Source organism: Phacochoerus africanus, chromosome 11 (genome assembly GCF_016906955.1).
Source record: "Phacochoerus africanus isolate WHEZ1 chromosome 11, ROS_Pafr_v1, whole genome shotgun sequence".
Classification (NCBI taxonomy): Eukaryota; Metazoa; Chordata; class Mammalia; order Artiodactyla; family Suidae; genus Phacochoerus; species Phacochoerus africanus.
This window is the reverse complement of record NC_062554.1, coordinates 119,063,403-119,083,083: the sequence shown is the minus strand read 5'-3', so window position 1 is coordinate 119,083,083 and position 19,681 is coordinate 119,063,403. Positions and strand designations below refer to the sequence as shown.

General features: G+C 51.6%; 1 protein-coding gene across 1 annotated transcript in view; it reads left to right on the top strand.

Moving 5' to 3' along the window:
* Positions 1 to 18,345, top strand: part of SEC16B (SEC16 homolog B, endoplasmic reticulum export factor) — a 50,293-nt gene extending 31,948 nt beyond the window's left edge. The window contains 12 exon segments of the mRNA XM_047753201.1: positions 1,035 to 1,175; positions 2,362 to 2,481; positions 3,875 to 3,947; positions 5,232 to 5,534; positions 6,374 to 6,444; positions 13,072 to 13,224; positions 13,408 to 13,506; positions 13,893 to 14,004; positions 14,140 to 14,219; positions 16,144 to 16,242; positions 17,187 to 17,223; positions 17,226 to 18,345. Of these exon segments, the coding sequence (XP_047609157.1) occupies positions 1,035 to 1,175; positions 2,362 to 2,481; positions 3,875 to 3,947; positions 5,232 to 5,534; positions 6,374 to 6,444; positions 13,072 to 13,224; positions 13,408 to 13,506; positions 13,893 to 14,004; positions 14,140 to 14,219; positions 16,144 to 16,242; positions 17,187 to 17,223; positions 17,226 to 17,371 (1,434 nt within the window). The 3' untranslated portion in view covers positions 17,372 to 18,345.
* The last annotated feature ends 1,336 nt before the right edge of the window (positions 18,346 to 19,681 follow it).

The window sequence follows — 19,681 nt, the reverse complement described above, 5'->3', positions numbered from 1 at the left end:
TACCATCTGTAGGGAAATGACCCAATGAGTATCTTTTTAAAGAGTTTTACCAAAGGCCCATTTCCTCCATCAAAGCCCTGCTCGACCAGCTCCTTTGCATCCACACAGGTCTTCAGTCTCTTTATTTCTCTTTAATCATCCCACCTCTCAGCTGTCTTTGTGCTGAAAGCAATAAGATTGGCTGGTGTTGGGGAATGAGTTCTACATGCCTGGCACTGTGCTATGATGCCCCCCCCCCCTTTTTTAGAAGAGGTTTTTTACTTTTGTTTTCATTTATTTTTTTGTGCTGTGATGTTTGACTGAATGATTTCTGATCCTGTGAGGTAGGTGTGATTACACTCCTTTCTCAAAAGAGGTTCAGAAGTGTTCCATGCTATCAGCTCACATCTCTTGGGTACCATTTGTTCCAAGGACTTAGTATCTCATTGCATCTTCACAACAACCAAGGGGGAGATGGTATATCATCCCCCTAGTATAGTGAGGAAACCAGGGCACAGAGGGGAGGTGGGGTGAGTAGCTCAATGTCCCATACCTGGCATGGAGCTTGGATTTGAACTTGGGTCTATCTGATTCCCAGCCCTCATGCTCCATCTGGCTCGGTCCCTTGTGCTTCTCTGCACCCTTACTTGTATCTTACTGCACTGGAGTCATTTTTTTTTCATTTTTTTATACAATCCCACCCCCATCCCTGGCCCATGCCTTGTCCTGTGCCCGGTATACACCAGGCTTCCTAGAGATGTGGGCTGCCAATAAGGAGTGAAGACTGGTACATTGCCATGGTGACCAGAGCCTCGGGAGGTTCAGCCGATGTGCCTTCCATCCCTTTCTCTATAATGCAGGAACTGTGGGCTGGATTTGGAACCCCATGTGAACACAGATAGAATGCCCCCAGTGGCACAAGGCCCTCGTGAAATGTTTGGATCCAGAGTTAGAGGAAGTTGGCAGCCAGCTGACTTCCAAGAAGTCTTATCTCCCATGTCCCTCTTTCATTCCCTGCCTGGATGGACTCATCACTGGCTCTGCTCCTTTCACAGGTGTATAAACTCCTTTATGCTTCCCGTCTGGCAGATTACGGCCTTGCGTCCCAGGCCTTGCATTACTGCGAAGCCATCAGCACAGCCCTCCTGAGCCAGGGGGAGAGCAGTCACCCGTTGCTATTAGTGGAACTCATCAAGGTGAGCTTCTCAAAGGGTTCTCTGCAGGTGTGTTATCTTCAGTGTTCAGAGAAAACTATTGTAAAGCGGCTCAGACTCCCCATTTCATCTCCTTTGAACATGCTGTAAAATTGGAGCCCATGGCTGTCTTTGACCACATATGCATGCCCAGATGTGATAAGCAGCGGCCTGACACTGCACAAAGAAGGATGCTGTGGCAGGAGGGTGTGGGGGGTGTGGAGGCAGTGAAATCGGGGGACTGGAAACCAGGCGGGTACCATGCAGGAAATTCATTTTTGCATCTGCTGTTTTGGTACAGTTAAAACTGCATGTTAACAGTGAACCGCTCTAATGATAAAAACTGGGTTTAGAAAATATATTTTAGTGATTAAAACAGGAGATGGTCCTTATTAAAACGCTTTTAAATGCATGGAATATTTGATTACATGTGAGATACATTCAAAGAAAAAAAAAAAAAAGAAAACAGAAACAGGGCAACTTTTAGTTCCTAAGAAAGAAAACAATCAGGCAAATAGTTGTTCCGATGAATTGAAGAAAAATCCATTAGCAGAGAGTAAAAGGCAACTTAATATCAGTTTTTGCTTTGCTTCAGATGAGGCCCAAGTATTGGAGTCCATAACCAAGAAAATTGGTGGTGCTGAGCCCCCTTCCCTGGCAAATTTCTGCCAGTAGGATGATGGTTGAGGGAAGCTCAGGACCCAGAATAGAGGTATAGGAAAGTTTGGAGACTTAATGATGAAACAGTCTTGCCATACAAGTAGTCCTTCGACTAGCAGCGTGGGCCTCCCCTTGTAGGGGGGCTTGTTAGAAATGCAGAGTCTCAGGCCCCACGGACTTCTGGGATCAGAATTGGCATTTTTAACCAGGTTCCAGGTGATTCCTGGGAGCCCTGAAGTCTGAGAAGCACTGTTCCTGAGGCCAGCTGTGCAGAGACATAAAGCAGAATCATAGTTTCTCCTCCTATTTTATATAAGTATCTACCACCAAGATGGGTTGACTGTTTATGTTGCGATTTGGGGGAGATACCTTTGCATTTGCTACCTGGCCATTCTTCTTTGTGATGTGGTTTACAAGTGAGTGAAGGCTCCCTTTCTTCCTCTTTCTTACTGCCTCTCCCCCTGGCCTGTCCACTTCTCTTCTCATTTCTCTCCTCCTCCTGCCCCGACGGTCTGGAAACCTGGCACAGCTGGCAGAGAGACTGAAGCTATCGGACCCTCTGGTTTTAGAGCGCCACCGCCGCCCAGGAGACAGGGAGCTGGAGCCAGACTGGCTGCTGCAACTTCGGGGGCGGCACAAGGAGCTGCAGGTGACGGGGAGGGGGTGGCTCCTGGAGCCGGCAAGTCCCCAACTCCAGGGAGGGCCATGGGGTCCCTTCACCCACGAGGCACAGCCTGACCGGGGAAGGGGTAGCTCTCGGCTTCCTGGCTGCTGCCTCATTTTCCTGTGTCTGTGTGTGCGATGGGGGGGCCCTCTTCCCAATCCCCCCTGCCACCCATCCCTGCCGTCTCAGAAAATACATTTTATGACCTTCAAAGCATCCGTCTCTCTGGGAGGAATGATGGCTCACTGTGGCCCCGTGTCACTTTCATGTACTGTAGGGCAATTGCTTAAAAGATTTCCGGGCCTTTCCTTTTTTGTTCTGACAATTACAGAAGCGGCTGGCAGTAATTGGAACAGTAATTGGAACAGGGCCTCCTCTATTTTCTTTTCCCTGTGTCTCTGAGAAAGCACAGGGGGATTTTTTTTTAGGTACACACGGCCCACTCTGGGGCCCATGGTTTACTTCCTTCTTTTTGTCCCTTCCTCTGGGAAAGGATGACCCTCCCGGTCCCTGCCTGCTTTGTGCAGAGCTGGGGGGTAGGACGGCCGGAGGCTGCCCCAGCCCCACCACCTCCGGCCTCCAGTCCTAGCAGTCAACCAAGCCTCCCTTATCTTGTCACCTCTCAAGTTTCTTTTTGATTTAATTTTAAACCACGGTTCATTGTTTGCATTTTTTTTTTGTCTTTTTGTCTTTTTAGGGCCACACCTGCAGCATGTGGAGGTTCCCAGGCTAGGGGTCCAACTGGGGCTACAGCTGCCAGACTATGTCACAGCCACAGCAACACAGGAGCCGAGCCACATCTGTGACCTATGCCACAGCTCACAGCAACACTGGATCCTTAACCCACTGAGCAAGGCCAGGGATCAAACCCACAACCTCATGGTTCCTCATCGGATTGTTTCCGCTGCGCCATGATGGGAGCTCCTGTCTTTGTTTTTCTTTGTGTTGCTTAAGAGGCTTTTATGAAAATACTTTCTTTTTTTTTTTCTTTTTTTCTTTTTGTCTTTTCTAGGGCCGCTTCCGCAGCATATGGAGATTCCCAGGCTAGGGGTCGAATCGGAGCCGTAGCCACTGGCCTACACCACAGCCACAGCAACATGGGATCCGAGCCGCATCTGCGACCTACACCACAACTCATGGCAACGCCGGATCCCCAACCCACTGAGCAAGGCCAGGGATTGAACCCGCAACCTCATGGTTCCCAGTCGGATTCGTTAACCACTGCGCCACGACGGGAACTCCCATTCTTCTTTATATTCTTTTCCACAAAGGTTTATCTCAAGATATTGAATATAGTTTGCTGTGCTCTGCAGGGGGACCTTCTTGTTCATCCCTTCTATATGGAGTAGTTTAAGAGGCTTTTACTTTATCTTAATAGCAAAAGGGAGCCGGAGACACTGGGGATCCTCATCCTGCTCGTTTGGATATTTCTGGAGCCAGAAAAACAACAGGTACCCAAACCAATGAACTGAGCGTGTAAATTTCTGACTCTCAGGATCTGATTACATGAGGTAACACAACTTAAAAAACATTCCCACCTCCCTTCCTGGAGCACCTTCCTTGCCCATATCAATGTAACCCAGTGGTCCGGGCCCCCTCTCCACACAGGTCTGCTGCCTACAGCATCCCTGACACGTGTTTTGGCATGATTAGAGTTTTTGTTTCCCATTCAGCTGTTACGCTTGTGGTGTGGTTATCGAATTGTTTCATTTGTGTCAGTAGCGTCTCCCCAGTTGAATACCTTTCTCGAGGCCAGAGCTGGTGGGTTGTCCGGTGTTTCACGTCAGTGGTGGGGACATAGGAAGCATTTAACTGCCACACACGTGAAATAGGTCTCAAAGTGTTTTCAGGAGATTTCTCCTCTCCTCTCAGGATGCCTCAAGTGTTGGGTGGGGCAGGCATCATCACCCCAGTTAATTCTGTGCCCTTTCCCCAAACAGCGCCCCCTGGTGGGGTCAGGGCGGGCCCTCATCTCTTGCGGTTGTTCCCCAGCCTTTTGTGCTTCCTTCAGGGATGAGCAAGGGGACAGCAAGGAAGTGTAGGCCTTGGTTTCTGTTTCCCAGCTTTGCTGCTGTGTCTCAGGATTTGTGAGGGCGAAGGGCTGCAGGAGCACCAGGCTGGGTGTTTCTGAATAGCCACTTCCTCTAGGAAGCAGCTGTGTCTCCTCTCACTCAGTTGAGCAGGGGGGTCAGCTGACCACACCAGTCCCACAACCTTGGGCCAGACATTGTCCATGTCCGCACCTTGGTCATCTCATCAGCAAAATAATAGCTCCAGAAGGAATCCTGCCAAGGTCCCTTGTTAGAGCTAGTGCTCTGCTTCCTGAAAAGCAAAGCTCTCATTTCCGAAGTCTGATGTGGCTTTTAACTGGAGACTTTCTAAGTTTCCGATGCCCAGGGCCACCAGGAAATCCTTAAAGGAGAAAGTTTATCCAAAACCAAAAAATATGTTGTTAAAGGAGATAGCAGTTTCTGCGCTCCCACCCCCCTGGGTTTAAGGCTCTGCGATTGCACCAGGTAGTGAGGGAAATGGTTTTGTAAACTCTAAGTCACGGGTGGTGAGACGCGTTACAGTCACTGCTGTGTGGTGCTTGGCATCACACGAGTGGCAGCCACACCAGGCCTGTCCTTGGGGCTGCTTTCAAAGAACACATGGGCTGGAATGTCCCTGGTGTCATCAGTCCACACAAATGTCACGTTTCAGATCTCATTTCTACCTCTGCCCTGTGTCCTTAGAACACACTTTCTACCAGGATCTTTCTGGACATCAAGGCAACTCGGAAGCCCTTGGGGGCTGCTCAGCCCAGTGGCCAACGCCAGAGCAGACGGGCCCAGCCCAGCTCAGTCCACAGCAGCTCTTTGCCCTCCAGCCCAGCTCCTACCCAGCAGCAGGAGGAGGTTCCCAGCAGACTGGGGTCCCAGTGCCTCTTTACGCAGTTCCAGAGACCCATCTGCCAGGGACTCTTGGCAGTGTGGCAGTGACAGGGGCTCCTGGAGAAAGGGCCTGGGAGGAAGCCCAGCAGATGCACCCGCCACCTGGTAAGACCTGCCAGCGAGTCAGGGAGCCTCAGGTGAGGAGGTGTGGAAAGGAGCAAGCAAGCAGATGAGCGAGGGGTAGGGACCCGTGTGGGGAGAGGGAGCCAGTGAAGATCTGACCGGTGGGTATGCACATGATCGAGGGCCTCTTGTGTGTTAGCCTGAGGCTGGTCCTTCGTGAACATCCAAGGGGGATGCCTCTCGTCCATTCCAGCCCGCCTCTCGACTGGGATGGGCATAGTGCGGCCAACAGCAGCCTCTGCTACTCTCCCCCTGGAGTCTGTAGTCTCTAGGGCAGAGGCAGGCGAAGGCAGGGAAGGCTACATGTGCCTCCAGCTGTAATTTGGGCCAAGTCCTCTTTCTGACATCATCAGTGCCGGGACAACGGGCAGAGCCCTGTGCTTTTATCCTGTGGCATCAGGCCTTGACCATGGGGGGCTGAGGGTGAGTGAGCCATGGTGAGCAATGCCAGGGAAGTGCTGGAAATCAAATAAAAGGATCAGGTCTTAGACTTTCTAAGATAAGGTCCCGTTCAAGGTGGGAAACTCACACTGAGGGGAAGGCCCTGTGAGCCAGCTCAGCGTGGCCCGGATTTCTAGTATTTCTGAGGAATGACCTTGCTTTGGGGTGGGGGTTGGTTAGCAGCATGTCCTGGGGTGGCTGGAATTAAGAGGGCTGTGCAAATGGACTTTGCATTTACTGCCATGCACTTGGGGCTATGGGCTCGGAGCTCCAGCTGCTTTGCAATGAGGAAAGCCGACTGTGTCCCCATTACCCTTCTCCGGGAGAGATGGAAAAGGCACAGCCTTGCCTCACAATATCTGTTGTTTTTTGTGCCGTAGGAGAGAACACGGTGGTGTCTCCAGAAACCTTCCAGCCTCCTGATGGTCAGAAGGTTGTTTTCAAACCACAGGTGAGAGGACCAAGCCTGGAAGATATGGGTGCCTCTCTGAGCTGCGGTTTCTTCCTGGTGCCCTGGTTACTTAGCCACATGCAGATGCCTTCCTGTGCCTTGCACCAGCCCTTTCCTCCGTGATGCACTTTCTTTCTTTTTGCACCAGATTCTGAGAGGTGGAGAGGAGGCTTGCTCTTGTTTATGTCCCATTCCACCAACCTGTGTCCATGGGGTCAAGGGCAGCAGGGCTGGGTTTAGTTTTGGTCTCACAGATCTGCTCCGTCTGATGCCCTCTTCCTACTGTCATACCGAACACTTGCCATGCCCTGCCATGGAAGACTCTTGATATTTCTTTTAGTTTTTTCCCTTGCTTTATTCCCAAGAAGGACCTATGGCAGCTGTGTCGCTCCTCTTCAGGTGGGCTGTAAGGTCTTAGAGGTGACCCTGTCTTGTCAATCATCCATCCAGCTACTGAATGAATGAATCCCTTCCTCCAACAATGGGCATCACTAGTCCTGAACTTCAGATGTGGTCTAGCTTTGCCTGGTGGAGGGTGATTAACTTTCTCAAGTAGTAACCGGGCTACAAGCCTTAAAACATTTTTATGCTTGACTTTTTTTCCTGACTGAAAAATCAGTACAGTATTGCTATAGAAAACTTGAAAAGTGAAGAAAAAGTATCCTATAAAGAATCAAACAGACATCACTCAGAAGCCCACAGTCAAATATTTTGGTTCTTTCCTTCTAATGTTTTTTTCTATGTACACATTGCTCCTGCTCTCTGAAAGCAGAGAATTCCTATGAAACCTTTCATAAGTTTAAATGGCATAAAGGGAAGAAGCAATTACCTTAGCACACATCTTGTTAATGATGCACAAAATAAATCGAGATAAAGCACAGATGCTTGCAGACACAGTTCAAAGCTATGGCAGCTTGATGCTGAGTTGTTGAATGTAGTTTCCGGGAAGGAGCTTGGCGGTGCCGTGCTCACTGCTTGGGGTGCATGCTGCCTCTATCATGGCTCCTGCAAAACAAACACTGAGTGCTATTTTTGATTTTTGCCTCTTTTTGTAAAAGCAAAAATCGTCTTTGGATTTTTTTTTTTTTTGGTTAGTGAATACAGGCACTAATGTAGGTATTTGGTAAAAGCAAAGTGGCATAACACAAACTTCCATAAAGTGGGGGATACCTGTCTGTGTATATATGTGTGTATATAAATGTATATACATAGGCCTGTGTTTTTAAATGGCTAAGAGCATGTAGATGAAGCTTTATTTCTTATTTGCTTAGTACAATAAAATGAGATTTTCCATGCCGTTCCTAAAGATGTTTTTGTATCGGTGTGATAAAATCCACGGTAGGAAAACACCATCCCTTTTGCATTTCTTCATTCACGAATGCTGAGGTCCTTCAGTGTACCTGGCACTGTTGCAGGCGCTGGGGAATTCATAGGGAACCAGACAAAGCCAACCCTCATGGGGCTTCTGTTCAGTCAAGGTGACTACAAATAAACCACTGTAGTCTGGAGGGATGTTACTTTAGCTGGCGTGGGAGGGAAGGCATCTCTGAGGTCGGAATGGAGGGTGGGCATGAGCCAGGCAAGTATTCAGGGAACAAGTGTTCTGGGCAGAGGGCATTGCAAGAGCAAAGGCCTTGTAGTGGGACTGACTTGGTGCGGTCAGGATGACTGTGGAATCATGGTATCTCCCAAGTGAGCAGCAGGAGAGGGGGCTGAGAAGCAAGACCAGGGAGGCAGAGAGAGGCAGGGTCCTGGAGGGCTTGGTAGGAGCTCAGATTTTAATTTGTCTTTCCCACATTGCTAAACCCTTCAAGTGTGTCTCTTTTTCTTTTCTTTCCTATTCTTTCTCACTACTCTTCCCTTCCCCTCACATGTAAAATGCTGTGATGGACATTCTAGTATTTAAGCCCTTGTCTATTTCTTGAATTACTTGATTAGGAAAAATTCCTAGAAGGAGAGTCAGATGGCTTAGGTTTGAATCCTTGTTCTGCCAGTTACTAGCTGTGTGATCTCAGTCAGCTTGCTTAACCTTTCTGTGCCTTAGTTTTCTCATATGTAAAATGGGATGATAATAATAGTCCCTACATTATAGGACAGTTGTCAGGATTAAATGAATCACTGTATATAAAGTGTTTAAAATAGCACGTGGTACGAAGTACATTTTGTCCTCATTAGAATAAAACAATAAAGCTTTTTCTGTGTTTGCCAAAGGATTTTTCAAAGGTTATTTTTCAAAGGAGGGCGAAATGTATATATAACATAAAAGGACAAACACGGTCTGATCCCACCTCTATGAGGCACCTAGAATTGACACATTCATAGAGAAAAAAAGAGTAGATAGAGGTTACCAGGGGCCAGGAGGAGGCGAAAATGGGGAGGTGGGTGTAACGGGACTAGAGTTTCTGTTGAGGCCAATGAAATGTTCTGGAAATGGATGGATAGTGGTGGTGGCTGTACAACATCCTGAATATACTAGGGACTGATTTGCACCCTTAAATAGTTACACGGATAAGCTTTATGCTGTGTATATTTTAGTGTATACACAACACTAACATAAAGGAATGTGAGTGTGTTTTTCTCCCCTCTGGCACATCTGTTCACATGTAATCTTGAGCAAGTCTTCGAGGAAGCGAAGTTGAGGGTGAGTTAGGCTTGGTGTTTGTCATACTCCCTGTCCTTCAGTGGTTGTCACATTCCCTGTCCTTCGGTGGTTTTTATACTCCCTGTCCCTTGGTGGTTGTCCCACTCCCTGTCCTTCGGTGGTTGTCACACTCCTTGTCCCTCAGTGGTTGTCACACTCCCTGTCCCTTGGTGGTTGTCCCACTCCCTGTCCTTCAGTGGTTGTCACATTCCCTGTCCTTCAGTGGTTTTTACACTCCCTGTCCTTCGGCGTTTGTCCCACTCCCTGTCCCTCGGTGGTTGTCCCACTCCCTGTCCCTCGGTGGTTGTCACACTCCTTGTCCCTCAGTGGTTGTCCCACTCCCTGTCCCTCGGTGGTTGTCCCACTCCTTGTCCCTCGGTGGTTGTCCCACTCCCTGTCCCTTGGTGGTTGTCACACTCCCTGTCCCTCGGTGGTTGTCACATTCCCTGTCCCTCGGTGGTTGTCCCACTCCCTGTCCCTTGGTGGTTGTCACACTCCTTGTCCCTCAGTGGTTGTCACATTCCCTGTCCTTTGGCAGTTGTCACACTCCCTGTCCTTCGGCGGTTGTCACACTCCCTGTCCTTCGGTGGTTGTCCCACTCCCTGTCCCTCGGTGGTTGTCCCACTCCCTGTCCCTTGGCGGTTGTCCCACTCCCTGTCCCTCGGCGGTTGTCCCACTCCCTGTCCCTTGGCGGTTGTCCCACTCCCTGTCCCTTGGCGGTTGTCCCACTCCCTGTCCTTCGGCGGTTGTCCCACTCCCTGTCCTTCGGCGGTTGTCCCACTCCCTGTCCCTTGGTGGTTGTCACACTCCCTGTCCTTCGGCGGTTGTCCCACTCCCTGTCCCTCGGTGGTTGTCCCACTCCCTGTCCCTTGGTGGTTGTCACACTCCCTGTCCCTCGGTGGTTGTCCCACTCCCTGTCCTTCAGCGGTTGTCCCACTCCCTGTCCCTCGGCGGTTGTCCCACTCCCTGTCCCTCGGTGGTTGTCACACTCCTTGTCCCTCGGTGGTTGTCCCACTCCCTGTCCCTTGGTGGTTGTCACACTCCTTGTCCCTCGGTGGTTTTCACATTCCCTGTCCTTTGGCGGTTGTCCCACTCCCTGTCCTTCGGCGGTTGTCACACTCCCTGTCCTTCGGCGGTTGTCACACTCCCTGTCCTTCGGCGGTTGTCCCACTCCCTGTCCTTCGGCGGTTGTCCCACTCCCTGTCCCTCGGCGGTTGTCCCACTCCCTGTCCTTTGGCGGTTGTCCCACTCCCTGTCCCTCGGTGGTTGTCCCACTCCCTGTCCCTCGGTGGTTGTCCCACTCCCTGTCCTTCGGCGGTTGTCCCACTCCCTGTCCCTCAGTGGTTGTCCCACTCCCTGTCCTTCGGCGGTTGTCCCACTCCCTGTCCCTCGGCGGTTGTCCCACTCCCTGTCCCTCGGCGGTTGTCCCACTCCCTGTCCCTCGGCGGTTGTCCCACTCCCTGTCCCTTGGCGGTTGTCCACTCCCTGTCCCTTGGCGGTTGTCCCACTCCCTGTCCTTCGGCGGTTGTCCCACTCCCGTCCTTCGGCGGTTGTCCCACTCCCTGTCCCTTGGTGTTGTCACACTCCCTGTCCTTCGGCGGTTGTCCCACTCCCTGTCCCTCGGTGGGTTGTCCCACTCCCTGTCCCTTGGTGGTTGTCACACTCCCTGTCCCTCTGTGGTTGTCCCACTCCCTGTCCTTCAGCGGTTGTCCCACTCCCTGTCCCTCGGTGGTTGTCCCACTCCCTGTCCCTTGGTGGTTGTCACACTCCCTGTCCCTCGGTGTTGTTCCCACTCCCTGTCCCTTGGTGGTTGTCACACTCCCTGTCCTTCGGCGGTTGTCCCACTCCCTGTCCCCTCGGCGTTGTCCCACTCCCTGTCCCTCGGTGGTTGTCACACTCCCTGTCCCTCGGTGGTTGTCCCACTCCCTGTCCTTCAGCGGTTGTCCACTCCTGTCCTCGGTGTTGTCCCACTCCCTGTCCCGTGGTGGTTGTCACAACTCCTTGTCCCTCGGTGTTGTCCCACTCCCTGTCCCTTGGTGGTTGTCACACTCCCTGTCCCTCGGTGGTTGTCCCACTCCCTGTCCCTCGGTGGTTGTCCCACTCCCTGTCCTTCGGCGGTTGTCCCACTCCCTGTCCCTCAGTGGTTGTCCCACTCCCTGTCCTTCGGCGGTTGTCCCACTCCCTGTCCCTCGGCGGGTTGTCCCACTCCCTGTCCCTCGGCGGTTGTCCCACTCCCTGTCCCTCGGCGGTTGTCCCACTCCCTGTCCCTTGGCGGTTGTCCACTCCCTGTCCCTGGCGGTTGTCCCACTCCCTGTCCTTCGGCGGTTGTCCACTCCCTGCCTTTCGGCGGTTGTCCCACTCCCTGTCCCTTGGTGGTTGTCACACTCCTGTCCTTCGGCGGTTGTCCCACTCCTGTCCCTCGGTGGTTGTCCCACTCCCTGTCCCTTGGTGGTTGTCACACTCCCTGTCCCTCGGTGGTTGTCCCACTCCCTGTCCTTCAGCGGTTGTCCCACTCCCTGTCCCTCGTGGTTGTCCCACTCCCTGTCCCTTGGTGGTTGTCACACCCTCCCTGTCCCTCGGTGGTTGTCCCTCCCTGTCCCTTGGGGTTGTCACACCCCTGTCCTTCGGCGGTTGTCCACTCCCTGTCCCTCGGCGTTGTCCCCACTCCCTGTCCCTCGTGGTTGTCACACTCCCTGTCCCTCGTGGTTGTCCCACTCCCTGTCCTTCAGCGGTTGTCCTTGTCCCACTCCCTGTCCCTCGGTGGTTGTCCATCCCTGTCCCTTGGTGGTTGTCACACTCCCTGTCCCTCGGTGGTTGTCCCACTCCCTGTCCCTCGGTGGTTGTCCACTCCCTGTCCCTCGGTGGTTGTCACATTCCCTGTCCTTGGCGGTTGTCCCACTCCCTGTCCCTCGGTGTTGTCACACTCCCTGTCCTTTGGCGGTTGTCCACTCCCTGTCCTCGGCGGTTGTCCACTCCCTGTCCCTCGGCGGTTGTCCCACTCCCTGTCCTTTGGCGGTTGTCCCACTCCCTGTCCCTCGGTGGTTGTCCCACTCCCTGTCCCTCGGTGGTTGTCACACCCTTCCCGTGTTGTCCCACTCCTGTCCCTCGGCGTTGTCCCACTCCCTGTCCCTCGGCGGTTGTCCCACTCCCTGTCCCTCGGCGGTTGTCCCACTCCCTGTCCCTCGGCGGTTGTCCCACTCCCTGTCCCTCGGCGGTTGTCCCACTCCCTGTCCCTCGGCGGTTGTCACTCCCTGTCCTCGGCGGTTGTCCCACTCCCTGTCCTTCGGCGGTTGTCCCACTCCCTGTCCCTCGGCGGTTGTCCCACTCCCTGTCCCTCGGCGGTTGTCCACTCCCTGTCCCTCGGCGGTTGTCACTCCCTGTCCCTCGGCGGTTGTCCACTCCCTGTCCCTCGGCGGTTGTCACACCTCCCTGTCCTCGGCGGTTGTCCACTCCCTGTCCTCTTGGTTGTCCCACTCCCTGTCCCTCGGCGGTTGTCCCACTCCCTGTCCCTCGGCGGTTGTCCCACTCCCTGTCCCTCGGCGACTCCCTGTCCTTCGGTGGGTTGTCCCTCCCTGTCCCTCGGCGGTTGTCCCACTCCCTGTCCTGTTTGGTGGTTGTCACACTCCCTGTCCTTTGGCTTCGTGGGTCCCTGAGGGAGTTCCCTGGCTCTCTTCATCACCAGCAGTAGCATTCCATCCCTTGTTCCAGGCCTGGTCATAGTTCTGGAAACCTGATCTTTCTGGGGGAAGAAGCACATTGGCCAACCCCCTGTAGGCTTAGGAAACATCCGAAGATTGGGATTGGGCCCAGGCCTTCTCCTGAGACCTTCGGCAAATCATTTCTCATGGCTCGGCCCGAGTTCCTCATCAGTAAAATGCAAGGCTGTCCCACTGGTTTATTGAGCAGGTCAGGTGAGGGAGTCCAGGTAAGCATGCCTTTCTCACCTGGCGAGTGCCATAAAAATGTTCTCTTTTTGTTCATTCCAGGTGCCCCAGCTTCCCAGAGCACGACGTGTGTCTGAGAGCTCAGCTGTCTCAGACAAGGACGATGAGGAGGGGTCCTCCGATGAGGCAGATAAGAAGTCTCCCCAAAGTACTGCCCAGAGAGAAAGGCCCGGAGAGGCCAAGGAGAATACGAAGGTGGCGGGATTCTTCTCTTCCCATGGCTCCCTTCCCAGACGGTGGAGCAGAGCTGGGCCTTGGGGCTGTGGTCCTGTCCCCTCCCCTCCCCTCCTGTCTTAGTGCTGTCGCAGTGGGTGGGTGGACCTCACATTCAGAGGACGAGGTGACCTGCCAACCACAGTGCTCCCCCTTCCCTTCCAGAGCTCGGGGTTTGGCTGGTTCAGCTGGTTTCGCTCCAAGCCCACCGACAACGCATCCCCCTCTGGAGACGAAGACTCATCTGACAGTCCCGACTCCGAGGTAACCTCGGTGGGAGGGCACGGGAGCTTCCGTGGGCCCTTCTGGGGAAGCGTCCTCAGCCCTGGGAGGCCCCGGAGCTGGCACCTCTACCCTGGTCTGGATGCAGCAGATGCCTTGTGATGGGAGACTGTGGGAAATAAATTGGTCCAGGGAGGGAAATGGTGAATGATGAAAGGCCTTAAGAGTCAGGAGGAAGGATTTTAACATCAGAGGGCCAGGAGTAATTCGGATTATTGAGCAGAGGAGTGGCCTGAAGAAAATAAAGAGTTTTGGGAGAGAAGCCCAGCATCTGCCTTTGGGCGGAGGCCGCCACGTGGGCACTGCAGGGGTACAAGCGGTGGCCTGGAATCCTTAACCATCAGTCCCACCTTCCTTTCTCCACCAAGCAGGAGACCCCCCGGGCATCTTCCCCCACCCAGCCTGTCCTGGGCCTCCCACCGACACCTGCCCCAGAGCCCCAGACTCTGCCGGGCACCAGTGTTTTCTCCAGCGACGAAGGTACTGCCAACCCTGTGTCCTCTGGGCCTCCTGTGGTCCTCTCTGTGCTCCCTAGGGGGATAGGGGGGTGCCTTCTGGGAGAGGTATCTTCTCCATCCTGAGCAGTGCAGATACCTCTGACTCATCGCTTTCTAGGTGGGGGTGAAGTCCGAGGATCAGCATCCAGTGAGGGGACAGCTGAGGGCCCTGGACATGGAGGCTTGTCAGGGCCTGAGGTGAGCAGCCTGCCATTGGAGCCTGGGCCCCAGCAGGTTCCCGCATGCTCAGTGAACCTTCCTGTGGGCTGGAGGTGCCACCCTGTGAGGGCCTGGCTCATGGGGAGGACGGCTAGGGCTGCCGTGACAAGATGTCAGAGACCGTGCTGTTTGTTTGTTTGTTTATTTATTACTCAATGAATTGTGTTACATTTATAGTTGCACAATGATCATCACGACCCAGTTTTATAGCACGTCCACCCCAAACCCCCAGCGCATCCCCCTGCCCCTCAACCTGTCTCATTTGGAAACCCTAAGTTTTTCAAAGTCTGTGAGACAGTATCTGTTCTGCAAAGAAGTGCATTGTGTCCTGTTTTTAGATTCCACATGTAAGTGATAACGTATCATGATGGTGTCTCGCTGACTAACTTCACTTAGCATGGTAATTTCTAGGTCCATCCATGTTGCTGCAAATGCCGTTATTTTCTTCCTTTTAATGGCTGTGTACTATTCCATTGTGTATATGTACTGCATCTTCTTTATCCACTCCTCTGCCGATGGCCATTTAGGTTGTTTCTATGGAGACTGTGCCATTTAAACACCAGAAACTTACTTCCTCACAGTTCAGGAGGGCAGAGATCTGAGATGAAGGTGTTGGTGGGTGGGATTCTCCTGTGGCCTCTCTCCTTGGCTTGTAGATGGCAATTTAGTCCCTGAGTCTTTTTTTTTTTCTTTTTAGGGTCACACGTGCAGTGTATGTAAGTTCCTAGGCTAGGGGTCCCGAATTGGAGCTGCAGCTACTGGCCTATACCACAGCCACAGGAACATGGGATCCAAGCTGTATCTGTGAACTACGTGGCAGCTTTTGGTCATGCTGGATCCTTAATCCATTGAGAGGGGCCAGGAGTCAAACCCGCATCCTCATGGATACTGTGTTGGGTTCTTAACCTGCTGAGTCACAACAGGAACTCCTCCCTGAGTCTTTATATGGTCTTTCCTCTGTATGTGTCTCTGTCCAAATTTCCTCTTATAAGAATACTGGGAGTTCCTGTTGTGGCTCAGCAGTAATGAACCTGACTCGTATCCATGAAGATGTGGGTTTGATCCCTAGCCTCGCTAAGTAGGTTAAGGATCTGGTGCTGCCGCAAGCTGTGGGGTAGGTTGCAGGCGAAGCTTGGACACTGCGTTGCTGTGGCTGTGGTGTAGGCTGGCAGCTGCAGCTCCAATTCAACCCCTAGCCCGGGAACTTCCACATGCTGAGAATGCAACCCTAAAAAAGACAAAACCAAAGGAACAAAACAAAACCCACCCCCCCAAAACAAGAAAACCCCACCAGTCATATTGGGTTAGGGCCCACTCTAATGAGCTCACTTAATCACCTCTTTAAAGACCCCATTTCCAAGTCTATACTGACATACTAGGGTTATGATGTCAACATATGCAGTTTGGGGGAGCATGAGTTAGCCCATAACTGCTTCCTTAGGTGGTGTCTAGCCAATGGCCCCTTTTCCTGTCCCAGTTGGAGCCAGAGTTCACCAATATCCTTGGCAAGGGCTGTAATAAACTCTTAATCAATTGTCCACACCAGTATGGATTTCATATCAATTGCTAGGAAAACGTTTTTATTTCTTATGGCCTGGTTACAGCACTCGTGCGGGATTCAGGCCTTTCAAAGAGGATGAGGTTACTTTTTATGATGCTATTAATATATTTATTATGGCTCTTCTTCTCATGGGCTCCAGGCGGGCAGCACCCGAGCCTCTGCAATGCCATCCCACACCCTGGGGTTGGCTGTGCCCCCTTGAACCATGCTTGTTTGTTCGCGATTCCCTGAGTTTCACCACATCAGCATCTCTTGACCAAAGCTGACCCTTAAGGAAGCCCTTGACCTTCTGGCATCTGTGAAATGATGCCTAATAGGATTTTCTGTTCTTTTCCATCCCAGGGTGTTCCCTCTGAGCCCTACTTCAGCTCTGGGATTCTGCTCCCTCCACCCTCCATGAATGGGGCTGTTCCTCTCTACAACCCGTCTCAGGTTCCCCAGGTAAGGAGGCCCTGAGGGAGAGGGGTTAGACGCACAGGCTCTGGATGAAGGAGATCCAGGTTTATAACTTACTTCTAACAACTTACTGTGCATGAGTTCTTGAGCCCTGACTAACTTAAGTCTTGGTTTCTGCATCTGTAAAATGGGGCTAGTGTAACTATCTCACTGAGTAGTCGTGCGTATTAAGTGGGAGTAGGTATGCGAAGGGCCTGGTGCTTGGATTAGGCTCAGTCAATGTCACTATTGTTCATATTGCTCTTGACCTTTCATAAGTCTTTGTGTGTGTGTGTGTGTGTGTGTGTGTGTGTGTGTGTGTGTGCGTGTGTGTGTCTTTTTAGGGCTGCACTGGCGGCATATGGAGGTTCCCAGGCTAGGGGTCCAATCAGAGCTGTTGCTACTGGCCTACGCCAGAGCCACAGCCATGCCAGATTCGAACCACGTCTGCAACCTACACCACAGCTCATGACAATGCTGGATCCTTAACTCACTAAGCAAGGCCAGGAATCAAACCCGAAACCTCATGGTTCCTAGTCGGATTCGTTTCCACTGCACCACAGTGGGAACTCCCAACCATTCATAAGTCTTGAGACTCAAGAGAGACAGTTGGTGTCAACGGTATGGTTGCAATGGCGCTGTGTCCTGGGGGTGAGGGGATCATTGCAAACTTTGGGAGAAGCTAAACTCCCTGCTTCCCTGTGATCTGGGGCAGACTGATCCCTCCGATGCATCACTGGCCTCCCTTCTTTGTAAAATGGAATTTCTTTCTCCTTATTTAAGAGGTGAAGGTGTTGAGTGAAAGGAAATAGTGAGAACCCCATCACGGGAAGCCACGTGCAGCTGAAGGGTTCTAGACTTTCGGGAAGCCCGAGCTCAATCCAGCCAGTCAGCCCTGGGTGGAGTCAGGCTTGGGGCCGTAACCTACTGCCACGTGTGTTCTTTTCCAGCTCTCCATGGCTACCAGCTTGAACCGGCCAAATCGCCTAGCTCAGCGCCGCTATCCAACCCAGCCATGACGAGAATCACCACCCACCCCAGACTGGTCTCCCTGAAGCACAGCTTTTATGTTGCTTTCCTTTCTCAGGCTCCCAGCCCCTCTGTCACATGGGAGCTCCCAAGAGGGTTGTGCTAGTCCATTGCCCGATCACCTCCACGGGGCACAGAGAGGACAGGGGGAGGGGACAGGGTCTCCCAGGATACAGCTCAGTTCCCTCTCTTAAGATTGGCTTTGGAATGATGGTGGAGATGACTTCGTCAGACGGAAAAGCTGGTAGAAGAGCAGACTGGAGGTGAGGAGAACGCCATGGCAGCAGCACTTAGGATGTGGCTTCAGATCCCTGGAAAAGTCAGGGCCTAAAAATCCCCCTGCTGGAATCAGCGATGACACCACCGGGTTCAGCAGGAGGAAATTGTTGGAGGAGGGGCACTGGGACCAATAGTCTAGACTAAATTTGACTCCGTCCTCAGCCTTAGTTATGGACCAGTTCCTGGCTCTAGTGAGCGAAAGATTTTTATACTGAAAGTGAATCGTTGTTTCCCATCCTCGTTCCCTCTTCGGTGACATTTTGGTAGTTTCCCTCTTGGTTTTAGTTTTCTGCACAATTTTTTTTTTTCATGGTTCAGATTAATTATATTTCTCTCCCTTTCTTAGCTGGTCCTATTTTTTCACATTCTGGCATCTGGCTATCAAGTTAGATTGCTGTAGGCATCATATTGTCATGGTAACTGCTGAACCTAATGATGCAGATGGATGGAACATCAGTATAATAAAGGATGGAAATCGTTTCCTAAAAATTCACCCCTTCCATAAGGGAGAAGGCATGAGTGCCTGAGATTTTTAATACCTCCCTTCCTCCTGCAGGCCTTTGCAAATTGACGTTTGGAGGGTCATGGGAGCCAGAGGGAGGAGGGGGACAGCTTGGAAATTTCCATTTCTCCTTTCAAACCCTCCAGTAGGAATGACTCTTGCCGTATGTCAGATTTGCTGAAAATTTGCTCCTCACAAAGAACATTTTTTGTATGTGTAATTGTACAGACAGGTTCTGTACCCTAATGTACTATGGTTCTGATGTTGAGAGCGATTAAACCAGAAAATGTTATAGCAGATGCTTGTCTCTGGCTGATTTTTGCAGAGGGAGAGAGCACACTGAGTGGTCTCTTCCCTGAAGTCTTTCTAATAATGGTTTCATTGTGTGGTAAGGTGCTAACAGCTGGAAAAAGCCTTTTGTTACCAAGGATCTAGGGACTGATCCTCTTTTTTTTTTTTTTTTAAATGAATGTCATAGCCTTTATTTATATTTTATTTATTTGTTTTCTTTTTAGGGCTGCACCTGCAGCATTCGGAAGTTCCCAGGCTAGGGGTCGAATCAGAGGTGTAGCCTCCGGCCTATATCACAGCCATGGCAATGCCGGATCCGAGCTGAGTCTGCAACCTATACCACAGCTCATGGCAGTACCCGATCCCCGACCCACTGCGTGAGGCCAGGGATCCATCCCGCCTCCTCATGGATACCAGTTGGGTTTGTAACCCGCTGAGTGGTGATGGGAACTCCCAGGGACTGATCCTTTTAACTTCCAAGTCTACTATTACTTTTTCAATTAAAAAAATATGGACAAAAGTTCCGCTGATGCAAATTAGTTACTCTGTTAACTAAACACTGCATGTTCTTTTCTTTAAAAAGTTGGAGTTCCCACTGTGGCACAGCGGTTAAGGATCTGGAGTTGTGTCTGCAGTGTCTTGATTTGCTTCTGAGGCACAGGTTTGATCCCTGGCCTGGGAACTTCCTTATGCTATGGGTACAGCCAAAAAAAAAAAAAAAAAAAAAAAAAAAAAACAAAAAAAAAAACGGAAAAAACAAAAAAAACTTTGTTCATCTGTCAGGTTAGATTAGGAAGTGTATGCCCAAGTGTCTTGATCTAGAAGACCTTCAGTGAGTTTCCTTAAAAGACTGCAGCCCCATCAGGTTGGTATGCTGACCCCCACTGTCAGTAGTTTGTGAGTTTCATAGGCACCTGGCCCATCTACAGCTCACCTTGTAATCCTGGCAAGATTTTCTAACTGTCCTGTGCTTTAGTTTCCTCATCCATAAAATGAGCATGGTGATTACAATAGTACTTACCATGTAGGGACAGGGCAAGAATTAAACGAGTCAAGCTCTTACAAAAGTATCCAGGATGGGAGTTCCTGTCGTGGCGCAGTGGTTAACGAATCTGACTAGGAACCATGAGGTTGCAGGTTCAATCCCTGGCCTTACTCAGTGGGTTAAGGATCCGGCGTTGCCGTGAACTGCGGTATAGGTTGCAGACGCGCCTTGGATCCTGAGTTGCTGTGATTCTGGCATAGGTGGGCGGCTACAGCTCCGATCCAACCCCTAGCCTGGGAACCTCCATATGCTGTGGGAGCGGCCCTAGAAAAGGCAAAAAGACAAAAAAAAAGAAAAGA